Raw genomic sequence first — 20,497 nt, forward strand, 5'->3', positions numbered from 1 at the left:
AGTCAGTATTCGATAATTCGATTATCAGTTATTGATTTAAAATTGATCCGGAGTGTCAATCCGCTGTCGTTCCGAGTATTATTATTTTTATTTACATATTGTAAAAAAAAAGTGAACTCTTCCTTTCATTTTCCTGGTATTCTTCTTTTAAAAATCGGGTTTCCTCTGACCTAATCTCACAAGTGCACATTCAAGTGCATAAAACAATTATTATTAGTAAAAATTGCTTACCTATACATTTTCAGTACATCTTTTCTTGAAATTATTGAAATTTAATATCTGTCCAGGTCGGCGTTCCTCATTTCATTTTCCTTCTTCCACCTTGGTCATAATAAATGTTATCTTCTTTTCTACTTTTATTTCTATTAAACCTATTTCAAACTTCTCACGAAAAAAACCTGAATATTCATAAATTTGTTGTAAATTAATTAAAAAAAAAAAAAAAACCAGTACAGTGGGGTCGGGGCATAGTGGGGACGGAGCATAGTGGGGACGGGGAGGTCACAGGTTTATAGGAACTTTTAAATCTGAAAGTGATAAAATCACTTTCGAAAAAACGCTTCGATGCAAATCGGTAGTTAGTATTTTCAAGGCAGTACAATCTAAACCAAGCACAGTGTAAGCTAGGAAAGTTAGAAAGTAATAAATTGAATCGGCCATTTCAAAAACGACTTAGGTCACCGATTTTTCAAAACTGTCTTTTTATCAAATGTAATAATTATATACTTAGCTACGTATTCTGTGTGAAAACTCAATTTGTCAGACTCATATTTAATACAAATGTTGAGTACAAGAAATTTGAATCACTGCAAAATATATTTATGAAGTTTCTTGTGGCTAGTGTAATATTTCAAATTTGTGACTTGTGTCGTTTTTTAAATGACTGATAAAATTACAAAATAGAAGCATCAAAGCGTTTATTTGAAAGCGATTTTATTCAATTTTATCACTTTTATTTATAATAATTCTTGTAGACCTGTGACCTCTCCGTTTCCTCATTGCTTTGATTACATTATGCCAATACTCTACTATACTAGTCCTCTCGGACAAAATCACTTTCAAACTAACGCTTTGATGCTTCTATTTTGTAATTTTATCAGTCATTTAAAAAACGACACAAGTCACAAATTTGAAATATTACACTAGCCACAAGAAACTTCATAAATATATTTTGCAGTGATTCAAATTTCTTGTACTCAACATTTGTATTAAATATGAGTCTGACAAATTGAGTTTTCACACAGAATACGTAGCTAAGTATATAATTATTACATTTGATAAAAAGACAGTTTTGAAAAATCGGTGACCTAAGTCGTTTTTGAAATGGCCGATTCAATTTATTACTTTCTAACTTTCCTAGCTTACACTGTGCTTGGTTTAGATTGTACTGCCTTGAAAATACTAACTACCGATTTGCATCGAAGCGTTTTTTCGAAAGTGATTTTATCACTTTCAGATTTAAAAGTTCCTATAAACCTGTGACCTCCCCGTCCCCACTATGCTCCGTCCCCACTATGCCCCGACCCCACTGTACTGGTTTTTTTAAATAGACACCATATAAATTATAAACGTATAATTCCAATAAAAACATATTTTAACGATTTGTGTGTTTGTTTAATGTGAGTTTTTCGAATAATGTAATTTGTAATTTTGAAATTGCGCCGTGTTTACTGAGGTTACAAAATTGTCATAATAAAAATACTTTACAAAATTATTTATACCTTGTTTAACACATTAATTGAATTTTTCAGTTAAAGGTCTTGACAGTATGGATGACCTGGGAGCTAAGCGAAGAGTTCTGTTGCTTAAACCATTAGGCGATTTAATAACGAATATTATAAATCGTAAATAATAAACTAATAAAAAAACTAGTAGTAACATGGAAAAAATACATATGTGGACTAACAAAGATTACAATTAGCACATTACATTTATAGTTGAAATAACTGTTAGACTTTGAGTATTTAGTGGATTTCGTCAAAATAAGAATTAACACAAGTTTATTACAAATGATATTTCACCACGATTAATACAATTTATTTATAATTAAAGACTTATTATTCACAGTTAGCTTAAAGTATTAGCCAGAAACTTGATATGTTTACTAGCCACCTTAGATACATAAAATGTACCCCGTGGTGTTGCGGACTCGTACGCAAGCTATATACATCGTTATATTTCGTTATTTTTGACGTTGGTTAGAATATTTACAATCTATACTAAATTATGTACAATAAGTAAATTTGATGGAAGAAACAATAACAGCTACAGGGTGGCGAGGAGAAAGCTCACATTACAGCCACCTACCTAATGTGAGTTGATAGGTGTGAAGTGTGTGGGGCTTATAGGTTTAGGAAAAAGAAGTTAGTAATTATTAATTTATTGACAAATAATTTAATTTTTCTCTCTCCTGTAAAATTTACATTTTGTAACTCAATACACTTTTGCTTTTGTGCGAGGATATAAGATTAGCCTTAATTTTAGTTTGTCCAACTATGTATTTTTTTGTCAGTGCAGCAAGCTAAATTTGACTAATTTTTGAACATTTTTTTTTAGAACCAAAGAACCATCATGTTGAATTTATCCACATATGTCGAATCATAGGATTGTTCATGAGTGTACAATATCCAAAAGAATACGCAACAAATGCTGCTATTTCACTCGACCATACTTGTGTTATAAGTCATGGAGAGACAGTCATCAAGTCATGCAAATACGTTGGGACTAATTTACATAATGTAGATAACGAAAACCATATGTCGGTAGGGAAAAGCATAACTCTTGAGTTATAATATATAATTTAAATAAATCATTTCTATACTCTCGGGTTTAGTTTAATAAATAATACATAAAATATGAAGTACTTATGTTATTATATTTCTTAAATATTTTTTGTGTGCCACAGTAATGTCAAAATTGTCAAATAATTAAATGTACTGCATAATAAAAAGTTTTTGCCTGCTATTGTAAATTATTTCATTACTTTCAGTCATAATTTGTATTGGTTTAATAAACAGGACATTTAGGTCCTTTGTCGGGACCACTACTCCTCTCCATCCATCCCATCTGTCGACATAGCTTCACCATTAATTAATCTTAGTAAGTTTAAGTACTTACATTTTTTTTGAATACATCCATTTCGTCACTTCGAAATGTGGTTTTTCATCGGAACTATAGACTGTTATCCGAAATAGTTTTGCAGCTGGCAAGGGTTAGGGACCAATCCAAGATCGTCTTTTGGAAGAAGTCGCGTTGGAAGTTAGAACAACATTGTTGTGTTTTGTATATTATTATTATTGTTGAAAAACCGGTTTGTTGTGTAGTTTTGAATACCTCCGCGGATCATGTAAATTAATCTTAATTTAATTAATCTTAGCGGATTTTTAATTAAAAATAATAAGTCTACGTGCGAAGGGTTTAAGGTCCCAAACATTTGGTCCTTCGACCGGGATTAAGAATTAGCGTCGAAATGCGGTTAATTTAACTAGGGCAATTAATTAGTGTCGAATAATAAATTTATCTAGTTAAGTTTGCAAGTACGCAATAAAGAGTGTCGTATTTTTATCTCTTTTTTCGAGCGTAAAGTTTTAGTACTACAAAAGTAAAAGTTTAAAGTATTTCGTAAGTAGTACTAAAGATTTATCGAGTTTAATGCAGTTAAGCGTATGCTTGTGCGTATAGGGAAAATCTGAATAAAGACTCAACAACAGATTCATCGATAGCCATCTGTATTATAAAGTCATGGTTGAGGCAAAGAGGATTTTTGAAAGATAAGGATGATCAACGTAATAAGATAAGACTGAAAATAAATTTAATGACGGAAGTGACCAAGCAAACATTTTCTGCCACATGGTGAAATTAGCGGCGTTAAATATTCCTACCTTTTCGCGAAAATATAAAGAGTGGGCAACCTTCAACGATATATTTAAGGCCTTAATACATGACAATGCAAGCCTAAATACAATACAAAAGATTTTTTTATCTTAGATCGTCATTGGAAGGGGACGCTGCTAATAGTTTTAAGTCATTGGAAACGACAAAAGCAAATTATAAGTCAGCTTGGTCGAGTTTAACCAAACGATATTATTACTATATATATTTTATGTTATATTGAAACAAACCTGATTTTGAAGTAAAACCAAAGTGTCGTTTACCTAATGTAAGTAAATATTAGAAATTCTAGTAAAACCGAAAATAATCCATTACAAAACAAACCAAGTTCAGTTTTAATAAACAACAAACAAGTTAAGAAATAAGACAACAAAGAAAAGAGCGTAACTGGTGGGGTTCGTTGGGACTGGAGAGTATAAGTACGGAGTAGAATTCAGCTTACGATCAATTTTTGATGATAAACAGTTAATTGTATTACGGTAGGTTAGATTCAATAGTGATGGAATGTTAATGTCTAGATGGGTGTGTGTGTCCTATAGCGCAAGGGTGTAATCACAAACCAAATGCGTCACAACACACAATCGAAATCCTCTAAAGCCTAGGTGAACACTGGCTGGCCTATGAATTATGGTAGTCATAACAACCGGTTTGACTACAAGTTTTCTAATATATTTGATACGTAAACACTGAAATGTTGACGTCTGTAAATTATTGCAAAAAAAGCATTTTAAAAACATTATTGCTTTTTTTTTCAAGTGAGTTTGCCTAAAAATGTCGAAGAAAAACAAGAAACAGCAAAACGTCATCATCGACAATGTCAACGTGGCCGAGCTCGAACATACAGCTTTGATGAAGTTCACTCAGAAGTTGTACGACGAACTGTTAAAAGAACGGCAGAACAGGTCGACTTATCAAATTGAAAGGGATCAAATGCGAATTTTTTGGGAAATCACAAAACAAAATTTAACGACTCTCATGGCCGACATGGTGGCTACACAAAACGAAGCGGGAGACAACGCGCAACGTGTGGAACAAGTGAAAAAACGAGCCCGGCAACAACGACTTCAGCTGGTCTACGAGCAAAACCTCGAACTGAAACAAGTAAAGTCGCAGAATTCAAACGTTTTGAAAAGCATAGCTGCGGAATGTGACCGACAAATTACGGAGTTGTTCAACGTGAACTCGTCGCTGAAGCAGACCATTCTGCACAACGCTCTGGACCATACCAATCAGATAAAAAACATCAAAGTTGCCCATGTCCAAGAGCTGGACGCGAAAGCCGAGGTGATGCAAAATCAGATGTCTCAGATAATGGAACGAATCGAGAAAAAACGGCAGACGGTCGTCGAAGGTGTTCTGAAAAAACACGAATTGGGCGTGGCGCTGATCGAGAACGCTAAGGAACGACAAGTGAAGATGTTGTTGGAGAAACACAAAAACGAATTTGACGACATGCACAGTTACTATCAAGAGCTACTGGTCAGCACCCAAACGTTGGTGAGCGTACTCAAGGAAAAATTAGAAATGCTCAGCATAAAAACTTCGTCCACCGACAAGTACGTGTCGTCTCTAGAAAGAGAAAATCAACACTTTAAAGGTCTATTGGAAAAAGCCAACGGCGACATAATTCGTTTGGAACAAAAAATGATTCATTTTAAAAAAAACAAAAAAAGTCTGGAGTACAATAAGAAGGAACTGAAGAAATGCATGGAACGTTACGAAAACCTGATGGTCGAAAACGGTGCATTGGAGATCAGATACGACCAAAAAGCCGAAGTTTACCGTTCATTAAAAGACAATTTTTTACAAAGGGTACTGCAATGTCAGAGTGAGTCGAATTTTGGAAAAACATTATTGGAAAAGCAGATTGTCAAGCTCGACAATACGGTCGCAGCGTCGGAATGACGAAAAACGACGATAGATGTCCTTCAACAAATAAAACGGAACCAACGTGTATAAGTAACCACCAATTCTTTCAAGTAAATCATCTACAACAAATATACAAAGACATTTATTTTTGATATTCGTGTATGGTTATGGTGGTTTTACCTCTAATTATAAGTGATAATCATGTTTAAATTATGTTTTTCTAATAATACTCTAAGGCTTGGCCCTACAAGCGAGTGTCTGGCGCTCTTTGCTTAAAGTTAGATGGTTAAAAATCAAGTGTCCCATGTTGCTTACTTTATGGGTTGAAAATGGAAAGAAATGTCTAGAGGTCAGTCGGCTAATTGGCTGGTATAGTGTACCTAATCACTGTCAAATCAAGGTTTCTTTATCAAATGATAACGACTTTGTTCCTCTTTGAACTCTGTTGACGGATTTGAATGAGCTAATTTGAGACGCACCCCAAAAGTTGGCATAAGGGTACCGCATTTAGGATTGTTCTGGTTAAAGAGCAGTGGAGAAATTTAAGGATTAAGTTCATTATCAAATTTTAAAATCACTAGTGTTGCTTATTAAAAATCTAATCAAATTATAAAAGAGTCCTGGTTCTTGTCGCCTGGACAGTCTCACATAAATTTGAGCGACGTTTTCACGGCATTTTCTTTTCTCACTTCAGATAAATTTGAGGAAGATTGAACACGTGGAAGTGAAAAGAGAATGAAGTTGGTTACAACAGACATGTGTGTTCGATTAGAAACTACCTATCAACAACTTGAACAATAACTACCGATCTACCAAGTCCCTACTTCCAGACAGGATATCAATGAAGTCGAAGAGTACTGGGAACTTAAGGTAGCCTATTCTAAGCGCCGTGATGCAAGGAATCGAACGAAACCAACCGCGAAAAAATCCGTCCAGTAGTATAGACGGGGAAAAAACTAACAGACAGACAAACACACATCACGAATTATAAAGAAGGGAGATAAGAAACTAAATTGGATATATAATTTCGCTGCACGACACATTCTTTATAAGGTGTGGTTATTGTGAAATCAATGTAATGTATTAGGGTATGGAATAGAGGTCGGGAGCGGGAGGATGGCATAGGGATAAGGACGTTTACGGTAGCTAACAATGTCGGGCTGCCTACTGCACAATAAAGTGGAAAAACATGGTTATAAGTTATAATATTGATTTACTGAACTGTTTAAAAGGAAACCGAGAAGTGCAGGTTTTTATACACTTGCAGACTGCAGTTAAACTAAAGTGCTGTGGTAAAAAAAAAAAAAATCGAACAATTTTATATTATAAATTATTAGTTAAATAAAAGGCAGAAAACAAAGGGCAGGAAATCACATTAATAATATATTAAGGTAATACCCAGTGTTGCCAGAATTAAAAAATGTGATTAATGTACAATGTCTTCAAAATTACCGTAATGTACATTTAATTACCGTACACGAAAAATTGCACACAATCTTCGCGAATTATAAGTCAATAATCATTATATATTTTTAAACTATTTACACTGATTTAGTTAATAATAATTATTAGTAAGGTAGGTAATTAAGTGTTAAGTAAAGTGACCGACGTTAAAGATACTAGATACCAATCTAATTAATACAATTAATAATTATACATTTTTGTCAACATAATAACTGTCGACAGTCATAACATCGAACATTTAGCCTTATAATATCCTTATATGTCCTTTTTATGAGGGTGGGAATGGGGATGGAAATGGGGATATGGGTGGACTGGGGGTGGGGTTAGGGATGGGGATGTTACATTTATGTGATAGGATATAGGAGATAGGGGTAAGAGATAGAAGATGAGGGATGGGGTTGTGGGTTAAAATGGGGGGGGGGCATCTATGTTGTATTCACAACGTTCAAAATAGAAATGAATAATAAAGTCAATAATTTAAGGGGCCATATTCTCTATGAATTGTTTTAGGCCTGATATTATGAAAACACTAAAATAGTAGCCAGAAACTTGATATGTTTACTAACCACCTTAGATACATATTAATGTATCCCGTGGTGTTGCGGACTCGTACGCAAAATATTAAAATATATGTTATATCTATGTGAAAACCTTTAACAGAGCCTTGCAAATTTACACTAAACATTTTCTTCTGAACACGCACCCATTGACTTTGCCAATCAGATCGCCCTTCGTCGCCGGAGTTTTCAAGTTTCGGATGCAAGACCATCCACCAAAAGAACCGACTGAGATCGGTCTCGTACTTGGATATTAATTGACATGTTTCATAAAAAATTAACAATATATAATTATACAAATAGTGGAAAAAACATTATACTTAGATTTAAAATATGTATCGTTAACTTTTGTGCAATTAAGTCATTTTAACTAAAACAGTTGAATACATAAAATATTAATGATTAGAAATAAAATGGTTCTAAAGTTTAAATACAAACATAACCTAAAAACCAAATACATCAAGATTAAAAAGTTGTTTAAAAAAAAAATCATAAGTAATCTGAATAAACAAAAAAAAATGAAATAACAACTGTTTTGGTAAAGTATGCAGGTTCTTATGATTTGAGTTTAATAGATTGTAGTAGATTTAGGTTTTTTGTCCTTAAGTGTTATAATGTGTTTAATAGGAATAGTAGCCAATTGTAGATTTGTTGATTTTTTTTTCTTTTTTTAGTTTTATAAAGTCAAAATTTTGTAAATTATGTTCTTAAGTCGTTAAAAATTAAAAGTTTACGATCTTAGAGGTATTGTGATTTATTTACATCGCAATAGTCGTTGTAAAAAACGACATGCTAACTTTGCTACCAACATGTTTTCATGTTGAAAAATAACAGTTCAATTGAAAACCACACAAAATGTGGGAAAATATTGTAAAATATTATTAAAGAAATACAATAGGTGAAAAATTTAAATACAAAAGCAACTGCAAATCAAAATATGTTAAGAAAAACAACTTGTTTTCGATAAAAAAAATATGTAATAAAACTATACAAGATCTTACCATTTGTTTGCATTACAACAGAAGCTTCAAAAAACAGCTTGGTTTTGATAAAAAAAAAATAATAATATTACAATATTGGATTACAATTTACACGATAATTGATTTTACAAAAACTCCTTGTAATAAGTTATAATTATAAAACATTTTTGATTTAGGAAAACATTTACTGTATGTCTCTCTTTTACGTTTAACGTTCGTTATTCCCATCAATTGGGGCATAGACGGTTTAGTTTAAAATTTTAGGGCTTATAGCTTATAGGCCTAGAGCCTGAACGTCCACGCCCGCTTTGATTTTACTCGCCGGGGACTCTCCACGACTTACTGTCTGCTTTCTCAACCTTCTTGTCTAACTCCTTCACCCATGTCTTGATCGGAACATGTACATTTATATGCTCCGGGCAATACTTGGCCATCGAGCTCCTCGACTTCGTTCATCAGAAGGGTCAAACCTGAGTATTAATACATGCGTACGAGTAAAATATACATAAACATAAACAAAACATGTGTGGGGTTCTACTTCTAGTGAAGTAGTCCCATTCTTAATCTAATAATTAGACTAAGTCGAATGGCTTCAGTCGTTTGAGTCGCAAGTTATTGAGGAGTTGGCAATGGATGATGTCGTTCTTATCATACCGATATGCTGTAACAATGGTACGAAGAGCGATGTTCTGGCAACGTTGGATGAGTTCGATTTTAGACTTACTGGCACAATCCCACAGTTGAATACCATAGATCCAAATCGGTTTAATGATCGATACGTACAGGAGACGTTTGCGCATAATTTCTTTGATTTGCAACTTTTTCTGGCGTACATGAACAATAAAACTATGCACATTTTTTTTTTTATAAAATTTGACAGTTTTGTTAAAACATTAAAGATTATAATACAAACCATGTAAACAAATTCTCTAATTATTGTACCTCTAGACTTTGTACGATTATTGTAAACGACGTTTTAGTTAAAGTTTATAATTTACAATCAAAATAAAGAATATTATTTTATTAAAGTAAAAATATTTTGTTGTATTATTTGTGTACTTAAATGTTTATACAATTTATTTTATCACATTTTAAAACCCTGATGTTAGAATAATTAAAAATATATTTTTAAATTTTCATCTAAAATTTGTTATAAATAACGAATATACGAATATAACGTAGTACTACCATTTTTTTTTAACATCTTGAAATAATAAACAAAAATTTATAAAAAAAAATCTTTACTGATTTAGGAAATAATATGTATTACCACAAACAGTGATTTAAAATTGGCAGGACGCGGTTTATTATATTGTGTGTTGTAGTTACTATTACTAATTTCTTTGTTGCTAAAAAATATTTTCTAACTTGTATAATATGCTTTTATATGAACGTTTAAATTAATTTAATAAGTACGGTTGATATGGTCTTTTTTTCACTATTATGGTGTATGATAATATAGTTTTCTTGAAAAAAAGCATCAGTTTATATGTCACTCTTTGTCAATATCGACGTAATTAACAATTATACCTTCTGACACGTTACTATAATAGGAATTACAAAAATTGACAAAATATAGTATGCCTGAGTGTTTTCTATATCCAGTAACATTAATATATACAATTTTAGTATCAATTAAAAACGATTAATAATAGTATTTTTACTATTTATATTATTTTCCCGAAATTTGAAAAAGTGTCATATTATTAAATTTTATTTTAGTTAATAATTCTTCAGTTAATACAAAATCAGAAAAAGAAAAAAACTAATGCATCAATAAATACTGATTTTAAAATACAAGTGATATTTAACCCTTCAAGATTTTCGGTGCCCTATAATAATTTGATCAAAATGCGTACAACAAGTTACGGGAATGAATATGGTACCTCGTAAAGATCGATTTACCATAAATGTATGTTATTTTTTTTACGAAGAAAACTTTGTAAATAGTTTATTTAATTTCAATTTTCAAAGTGTGTACCTATATTATGTTATTAGTATTATAAGTATTATTTTCACTTGATCGGATGGTTATAATAATGCAAAAATAGACAAAATCAAATATTACCCAACTCGATTTGATGTTTGAATAAATAGTTTTAACGCGATTCTACTCAGTCCAGGTTATTCCAGACAGTTACATTTATTTTATTGGGTTAGTTCGGTCCGGGTTGGGTAGAATCGGACTAAAAAAATTGTTAAGTACTAACTTAATCATTATTCCACATCGATAAGTGAGGACCAAGTTAGCTATAATCCCGTTCAATAATGACACACGAATTTATTTATTTATCGATAAAAGTAGGAATTACAATCTAATTCGAAATGTATATTATTATACCACTATTCGAATATTAGAATCTTTAAAAATTATGTGTTTTAATCCAAATTACAGCCCTATGGATATCTTGTATTCTAGTTAACACATTTTATAATTATTGTGTTCATACATTCAGATTCCCTTATTATCTTAAATGACAATATAATATACGTTCAAAAAAAAAAACTTATTTTTCCTAAACAACAGAATAAAATCTAAAAAATGTTTTACTGTATAGTGTATACATAACTGATAATGTTAAAACTTAAAAATATATGCCAACAGTTGTTAGTCGTTTGTTTTCATTTCAACAGTCATTGTGAAAAATACTGTATTTTGTGTAGTTAAGTTTATCTGATTATTGATTTAACACATAAGAGCCCTCTACATGTACCTAAATCACTTAAGGGGTGAAAACACATATTTTTATAGCTATTTTAAAAAAAATTTTAAACGCCGAAACTAAGTTAGAGGTTTTATAATTGTAGTTGCTTTAGTAGTTCTTTTTTAACTTATAAAATACTTAATATAAATTAAAGCTGCTTATGAGATAATTTTTTTTAAAGATGATCTATGCGTACTGTTAAATATTACATGTGTAATTAATGGTGATTATTAATTACAACTATAATACTAAGTCTGAAAACAGAACTAATACAGAAAAAATATTCGCTATATCTTATGTAAAGTAGAGTTCTACCTTGCATGCTTGTTTGTTAAAAGACAAATAACAACAAAAAAATGGTTTCATAAAACAACTGGATATCTGAAAAAATATATAAACATTGTAAAAAAACCTCTAATCCCACCTATGACTCATAGGATATGAGGCAGGTGTTATTGAAATTTGGGTTTCAAATAAGAGGCTAAACGAAAAATAATGTTATATTCAATAAAAATGTAAATTAATTTCATAAATTTTTTATTTCTACTGACCCCATAAATATTTTATAAGCATAATAACGAAATATTTGTAAGAACTGAATCAACAATTGGGTGGTTAATTGTTAAAGTAGATTAACTCTAATTTTTTAAAATAAATATGCTTTTTCTTAATGGAGTCATGTTTAGTCATGTCTTTCATTACAAAAGAAAAGCTACTCCGATAAAAATAAAATTAATGAAACACCGAATGAATACTTATTGTATTGGTTTTCCTACACATTAATTCACAAAAAGCTCGTTATTTTAAAATTAAATTATTACAGAGAAATAATTTACCTTTACAATAAACGACACAATTGTTTGATAAAAACATAACGATCATAATAAAAATGTTATCGCACCAATCGATAAATATATTGTATTAATAATTATTAACTATTACAATTTTAAAATATATAATAAAAGATTTTTTTTAATTTACAATTTTTATTTACCAATTTAATACATTTATATCAATGTAATAAATCCTTTTATCGTATTGGCATTTTTTTTCATATGAATAAAATGGTTGTATCCTTAACACATAACGGTCGATAAATAATGTTTATTCAAATTTATTGTTATTTTCATTGAGTGTTGATAGCGGCATGCCTAATAAATATTTCATAACAATGTCGACTTGATCCGACCAGTTTTCGCAAAGTTATAGTAATGTTTAAAAACATGTAATTTATATAGTTATATAGTACCCAAAACATGGATAATCCACTAAATATTATGTTAATAAACCCAAAATAGTTTTCAAATCAAAAAATATTAATATTTTTCTAAAATTTGTCTACAGATTTGTTTATATATTTAATATAATATAAGACCTATTTTCATTCTGATGTTTTAATGAAAGCAAGTGACAAATACTTGGTAATATCTTAAAATTTTTAAGTTTTAACTTTAGAGCAGTCGTAATTCATAATAACAATTTGTATAGTTTTATATTACATTACTCGTGTTTAAGTATGCTATGACCGATCTAAAGTAAACTTTAATACGAATTCATATCTGTTTTTAGATTGTTTGTCGGATCACTGGTTCGGCCTGTGCAATGGATAAAAAATAATGTGTTTTGGCTGAAAAAATCGGTCGGTATCCAGAGTAGACTAGTGTTGAGCGTTAGAAGAATCATCCAGTATATCAAAAATGCTAGGGTCTATTTATTAAATATAAATAATGCATTAAAAAACCAGTAATGCAGTAAAATGTTAGAAAATGTTTTAGGTATAGAGGGACTTTGCAACATAAATGATTTTACTCAACAAATCTGTAAAATTGTTTACTTATAATAATTAGTAATACAAACTGATTTATTATTATTTAATAAATTCATTTATTTTTGTGATTTATTATGGATACGAGTATGGTCTGTGCATGCAGCAGAACAAATAGATGTAGTAATTATGTAATTGTTTTTGTTTAAGTCGTCATTTTTCATAAAACCTGCCACATCTTTGGCTTCACTAGACTCCCTGCCATCCCTACTATACCCACCCCTCCACTAACAACATTATGGTTTTGGATTTATATAAAAAAATACGCAGTTGGAAAAGGTTAAATTTATTGTTATGTGGTTCACAGGCTTTTTGTACAAATATATTTTTTGTATAACAATATATGACGCATAATGAAAAAAATATTGAATACCTACAAAATAACAAACGGCAAATATGCATACATTTTAAAAGTTATGCGTGTTTTAATTTTAAAATATATAAAAACATGTATTGAATTTTTTTTTTTATGTTGTAATATAAACTTTGTCCATATTTTCAAAGAAAATTTAGTTTTTTTCATTTTATTAAATAATAATTTTTTCCTTTTATCTATTACGCATAACAAAATTAAATTCTAAATAAATAATAATCCTTGAAATTAAGTTTATTTTTTTTTGTTATTTTCTTAATAGGAATCTTAAAAAATGTTTATAATATATAGAGCAACGCCTATTTTACGTTGTGAATAATTTTCAAAATTTATATCTTAAGAATAGGTACACAAAAAAAAAAAAACAAAGAAAAATTCCTTCTTTTTTTGGTTTTTTCGTGAGAGCGTTTTTGCTGTTCCAAGCTGTTAATAACGTTGGAAACACAATCATACATGTAGTTATAGATTAAAAAAAGGTCAAAAGATTTCATAAGCAATAATATTAATAATCACCATTCAATCGAATCTATGGAAATTAGTAGTTAGTCTCAGGCGTCTTGAAATTGAATGGTTCCCTTTTTTTTACCCCTAATCTATAAAATAGCCAAGTTGGTCCAAGTTTTTATTAGGCCGGGTTTTTTTATAAGAAACTTATTTAACTATAATTTTCTGATTTAAAGCTCTGTATAATAATATATTTAACATTTTTACTTATTTGGTACTAATAATATTAGGAATATTGGACAATTATTTTTTACAACGCTAACCAAAATTGTTTTTTGTTTGCGAAATATTTATTTGGCGCTAGTATTTTTTAGACACATGAACGTTCTGTTATTATACAAATAAGATTGCCATTTGCGTCATACTTTAATAAAACAGTATCAATATAGTATAAATTACATTTGTTAAAAAGTGTTTAGTATATCCCTTTACATTTTATTCGACACACAATAGTTTCCAAATTTAAAATATTGTAAATATTTTAATGAAAAAAAAAATTACAAATGAAATTATTTAAATAAAAAAAGATTCTTATCCTTATTGAATTATTACCACATTCATACACGGAAAAATATACATAGTTGGGCAGACTTAAACTGTGGAAAAAAATTAAGGACATGATAAATATTTAATTAGAAGAACTAAATAAATAATTTGCCCAACTCAATGTTTACAGGAACAAATTTTTTTTTAGTTATTTCGTTTACAAATTTTGTTTTACCCCTCATCCATATAATAGCCAATTTGGACCAAGTTTTTATTGGGCCAGTTCAACTAGAAATCGTTTGTACCCTTATATTAACCATAGTTTTAGTTCGACCAACTTTGTATTTTTGGAAGAGTTACTAGTTTACTTATTTTTATAGCGATCACACGGTAAATCTTGTGCCCAATATATTTTGTTATTGAACGGGTTTTTTATAAGAAAATTATTTATCAATATTTTTCTGGTTTAAAGCTCTGTATAATAATATATTTAACATTTTTACTTATTTGGTATTAATAATATTAGGAATTTTTGGAATATTGGACAATTATTTTTTACAACGCTAAACAAAATTGTTTTTTGTTTGCGGAATATTTATTTTGCGCTAGTATACAAATAACATTGCCTTTTGCGTCATACTTTAATAAAACTGTATCAATATAGTATAAATTACATTTGTTAAATAGTGTTTATTATATCCCTTTACATTTTATTCTACACATAATGTTATCCAAATGAATCAATTGTAAATGTGTTTAAAAACAACAAATGTTGCTTATGTTAACAAATTCGCATAAACAATTCTGCAAAATACATTTGGATTATATTGTTTGGGTCGGTAATATATAAGGCTTTCGATCAGTCGTAAGAAAAACATTGAAGCAGTTAGTATAACTATCATTCCAATTATTTCGTAAGTATTATACGAAATTGTTTTCTTATATTTACTGGTTTCATATAATTTCTGAATTATAAATGTATTTAATGTTACGAAATAATATATTTAAATACAATAACTTAAAAAAAAAAACACTTACAGACTATTTAAATGATAATTTTTCAAATTATTCGAATACATTTTTAAACAAAGAACTTTTATTTGAATAATTTGATACCTAGACGATTATTTAAATATACTTTATTAGAATGATGCAGAGCTCTGGTTATAATTACGCATAGCATAGTAAGCATAGTTCGTATCGAAGCGTTTATTTGAAAGTGATTTGATGATAGTAAGCCAGTACAGTGGGGTCGATGCATAATGGGATCAAAGCAATAGGGACGGGGAGGCCTACAGGCCTACAGAAATTATTTTGTAATAAAAAGGGGAAAACAACTTTCAAATAAACGCTATAAACTCTTTGGTGCTAATTTTTAACGTAGTCGTTATTTTTTTTTTTAAATGTTCGTATTTTCTTGATGCTTTGTTTATGCTAAATGTTTACATCCATACCACATATATTGTAAATAGACATCTACATATTATAATATTTTTTAATACTATAATATGTTGCTGTCCTAATACAAGTGGTGGTCCTAATACTAGAATCGATGTGAATTGTTTTTTAGTATTGTAGTGTAGTACTTTCAGGCTTCAGCACTTGTTTAGTTGTATACCATATTATACTTATATGATATTTATTTTAGCTCCTCCTCAAGACGTATTAACTCCAGTTTGATTATGTATTTTTTAAACAAGGGTTTTGCATTAAGTGAATCATATCACCAGAAATTGTTGGGATCCCATATTGTTATTATTAAGAACATAACGTTTGAAGTAGAAACATGTGTTTTTGTAAAAAAATAGATTTTACATGCGATATTAATGTTGAAAAAAAAAATTATCAAAATAGATACTTCTTACTATGGTAATATGTATATTTCAACGAAAAATTGCCTATACAATGCGCCTTAGTAAATGCTAGTGTAGAGGCCCCTTATGTACTTTAAAAATAGTTTTCCAAAACTAATGTAATCGACCAGTCAAAATTTTTAGTAAATTATTCTCAATTTCAAAAGTGAATGAAATGTATGTTTTAAATTGTATGTTTTAAAAGTTAGAGGTATTGAGTGGCCTATGATAAAATAATTACACCTCAATACGGACAGACGTGTCTTTCTTATAGTGCTCCCGCGTGTAATCTATAAGTTTCTAAGCGACAAACCGTATCTATATCGCCTTGACATACTTAAGAAGCTTTTACACCTGTGTAGTTTCTATTGAAAACCACACTATTCAATTTAACAGTACTCTGAAACGACAAAAATATTGAACACTAGAATACATTTGTCAATAATTGTTTTTCGATATTTTCTATGATCGTATTTTGTGGTTACGTAATCTTTGCATCAATGTAAGAAAATCACGATTTTGTACCTGCATGTTTACAACAACACAAGTTTAAACTACACGCCAGAGCAATGTAAATAAGTAAACATAACGAAAAAAAAATAAACCCACTTAGAACTAAAAAATTTACATAGGCAATTCTGCAATAAATGTTTAGATTTTATTGTAAGTATACCTCCGTCTAATATAACATGTTTTAATTTGCATTATTATTTGCAGACAAAAATGAAACTTTTCTATGTGATAGTGATCTATGCGTTTTTAAATGTTGTGGCAGATGGTGGTATGTATTCCTTGTACCTTTGTACCTACTCAAGCTTAGGTATAAAAAAACTAAACAAAATTCAATATTTAATTTTTTTACAGCTTATAATACAGAAGTTAGAAGGAGCCCTGAAGGTGCAGTACATTTTTTGTTTACAAAAAAATATGTTTTTAATTTTTAAGACTTAACAGTTTTTATACATAATTTATTACAGATAAACTCACTGACGTACATATTGATACAGGTTAGGTTAAGACATACTTAAAATAACGTTTTTACCTCAATACGTACAGACGTGTCCTTCTTAAAGTGCTCCCGCGTGTAATCTATACGTTTTTAAGTGACAAACTGTATCTATATCGCCTTGACATACTTAAGAAGCTTTTACACCTGTGTAGTGTGCAGTTTCTATCGAAAACAACCCTATTCAATTTAACCGTACTTTGAAACGCATGAAACGACAAAAATTCATTATTCAACTTTTTTACAGAAAATGTAGAAGATAGAAAGAACCTTGAAACTACAAGTCAGTACATTTTTTGGTTACAAAATACTTTTTTTAAGTTTTAAGACTATACATTTTTTATACATAATTTATTACAGACGAACTCATTCGCACATTGGTTAATAGAAGTAAGACATACTTAAAATTATTAATACTATAAATTTAATGGTTTTGTTGTACTTGCCACTTGCCTGACTATAAGGTTATTTATATTTATGAACTATGATCTCTATAAAAATGTATTTAATTATTGGCTGTTGTGTGTATTGTATTTTAAAAAAATGGTTATTACCGAAAATCTCCAGGAATTGTCAATAGTGGTGAAGTCGAGGTTTGATGAGGATAATAAGCTCAAAAAACGCAACTTTTGTTGACAATATTTCTTAAAAGAGTCTTCTACACAAACAATATGATTATATAATAATTTAGTTTGTAAAATATTATTGTCAATATCTAGCCTGATTAATGGGTAATAGTCTCAAAAAGGTTAGAAACCGCTGTTCTATTCAGAACATTTTTATACATATTATTACGCATTAAAATTTCATTTGATTTTTCTTAACTCAATCAATTATTTGTTTATTTCAGTGACCGCGTGGATCAACATAAAAAATTTTGCTTGGCAACAAAGATTATCGATGAGTAATTATTATTCTATAACAAAACCGATTAAGTATGCTAGTAGAAGAAATGTTTTGGAAATAATACAATAATTATTGCAAAAAAAATGTACCAATGCAATTTTATGAGTGTTATAAATATTAAATTTATATCACTCAGTATTCATTTGTAAATGTAAATTCATTATTATTATGAAACATGCATTTTCTACCTTGACTTCCTCTTTTAAATTTATAACTAAACTTAAAATTAAGTCTAATATCATTTAAAAATACATTTTTTGTAATCATCATTTCAGAGCATTTGACTTTTATGTTTGCGATACCTGGTAATAATTGCAAATATTTCGATGTAGTTGATGGTTATTGTTATGTATAAAATAATTTCGTTTTAATTTCAGAACAAGATTGCGATAACAACTCCTTTCTCCGTAATTCATTTTTAATATTCATAGTACATATCACACGGTTTTTACATTAGTTTTTAAGTTATAAGAAAAATCATATGCATATTAATTTTGCCATAACAATTGAAATATATAAAAATGAATTTTGTTTTTAATTTTAGAGTACATAATGGAGCTATATCTGCAACAAAAATTAATCGAACACTTAGGTATTTATAAAATTCAATATATTTTTACGAACACTTTACAAAACTAATAGATAAATATTACTTGTAGTATAATAAAGTATATTATACTTGGATTGAAATCATAGTCAAAAACTAAATATTTTTCACTTAGTGTTAATGATCGTTTGATATCATTCCGTTCATTTTGTTTACTCAAATGCGGCTACTAAAAACTATATATATCTTATTGAACTTTTCAATAAGATGCTTTCATATTTAAAAATTGTAAGAATGGGCGTTATCTTAAGCTTGTCATTCCTGGTACACTTCTTGTTAGTTAACCGTTAAAACTCACACTGAATAAACAAGTGTACACAAGTGAATACATGAAATGAAATGAAAATTAAAATAAAAAAAAATAATATTGTTAAAAACGTAAAACTTTATCAACCACTCCAACCATTAGTCCCTTTCTTATTAGATAATACATTTACATGTTTTACACATAGGACTAGTAATTTTTCTTAATAAAATAACATTCTAGCGTGGAGTGTTTGGGCAAGTTTGGCTTTTTAATAATTTATTATTCTAAAAAAATTAGTTTTTAATAGGTTAAGCTGTTCTGACAGTATGCGTCTCATATAATTATCATCCGCTACAGCTGCTGAGCAATGTATAGCAAACTTAACGTATGGTAACTAGGGTTGGGACTAATATTCGGATTTTGCGGATATCCGGATTATTTGATATCCGGATAATTGATCAACTATCCGGATATCCGAAACTATCCGGATAGTTTCGGATAACAAATAATATTTCAATTTTCCGTAGAACCAAAACTATCCGGATAGTTAAAAAATTATCCGGATAGTTTCGGATATTCATTTAATTTTTAACCAGCCGAATGTATTTTTTTGAGTATTCAAATTTATGTATTTTTTGAAACTTTCACGGGTTGAAATATCACATGGATGATTTTCAGATATATCCGTGTCAGTGGTTATTAACCGGCAGCGGAACAGTCGTGACAACCCTGAGGATGGACTCTGCAAAGAGTCCCAATAGTCGGTTAACAACCACTGACACGGATATATCTAAAAATCATTATTATTATAATGTATATTGTACCCATTATTATTATTCATTCACTAAATCTCTATCTTTATGTTGTTGACGCGAAATCGTAACACGAATATTCCACGCAAATTTTGGAATGACCCCCAGCCAAACTCTAATATCCATGTTACTACTGAATTTGGCACCTTATATTATTGAATTTATGATTCATTTTTATTTTGAACGTTATGAATACTTATTTTCAATAACCGTACAATAAATGCAAATTTGTTTGTTTTTTGTTACAGGCCATTTTGCCGTTAAGCATATACCTGTTGGTAATTACGCTTTATTCGACAGTCGTAAATAGCGCTTAAAATCTAGACGGTCATTTGAAATTTATTTTAAGTCAATCCAGGTTCCGTACGTAATGAGAATAAACTGTTAAAATGAAAACAAATATTAGTTCAAC

The 20,497-nt window shown here is 29.6% G+C and overlaps 3 protein-coding genes across 5 annotated transcripts in view; all 3 read left to right on the forward strand.

The window, feature by feature from the left end:
• The window catches only part of LOC126845027 (uncharacterized), an 18,116-nt gene extending 15,221 nt beyond the window's left edge, over positions 1–2,895 (forward strand). For all 3 annotated transcript variants that reach the window (XM_050583605.1, XM_050583606.1, XM_050583607.1), the window contains 2 exons: positions 1,752–1,844; positions 2,557–2,895. In XM_050583605.1, coding sequence (XP_050439562.1) covers positions 1,752–1,844; positions 2,557–2,792 — 329 coding nt within the window. In that variant the 3' untranslated portion in view covers positions 2,793–2,895. The remainder of the gene's footprint in view (positions 1–1,751; positions 1,845–2,556) is intronic.
• LOC126845018 (uncharacterized) overlaps positions 1–20,497 on the forward strand; it is a 114,069-nt gene that overhangs the window by 16,884 nt on the left and 76,688 nt on the right. The gene's annotated exons all lie outside the window — the stretch shown is intronic.
• On the forward strand, positions 4,663–5,796 carry LOC126845015 (dynein regulatory complex subunit 4-like). The gene has a single exon (XM_050583586.1). It carries the CDS (start codon positions 4,663–4,665, stop codon positions 5,794–5,796), a length of 1,134 nt encoding a protein of 377 aa, XP_050439543.1.

Source organism: Adelges cooleyi, unplaced genomic scaffold, assembly GCF_023614345.1.
Source record: "Adelges cooleyi isolate 19-005CV unplaced genomic scaffold, UGA_ACOO_1.1 ACOO_flye_CR_arks_rails_tigmint_CR_PRNA_651, whole genome shotgun sequence".
In the NCBI taxonomy this organism is placed as follows: Eukaryota; Metazoa; Arthropoda; class Insecta; order Hemiptera; family Adelgidae; genus Adelges; species Adelges cooleyi.

Excerpts from the sequence above, each read along its gene's own strand:
- LOC126845015 (XM_050583586.1), top strand. The coding sequence starts at position 4,663 with ATGTCGAAGAAAAACAAGAAACAGCAAAACGTCATCATCGACAATGTC.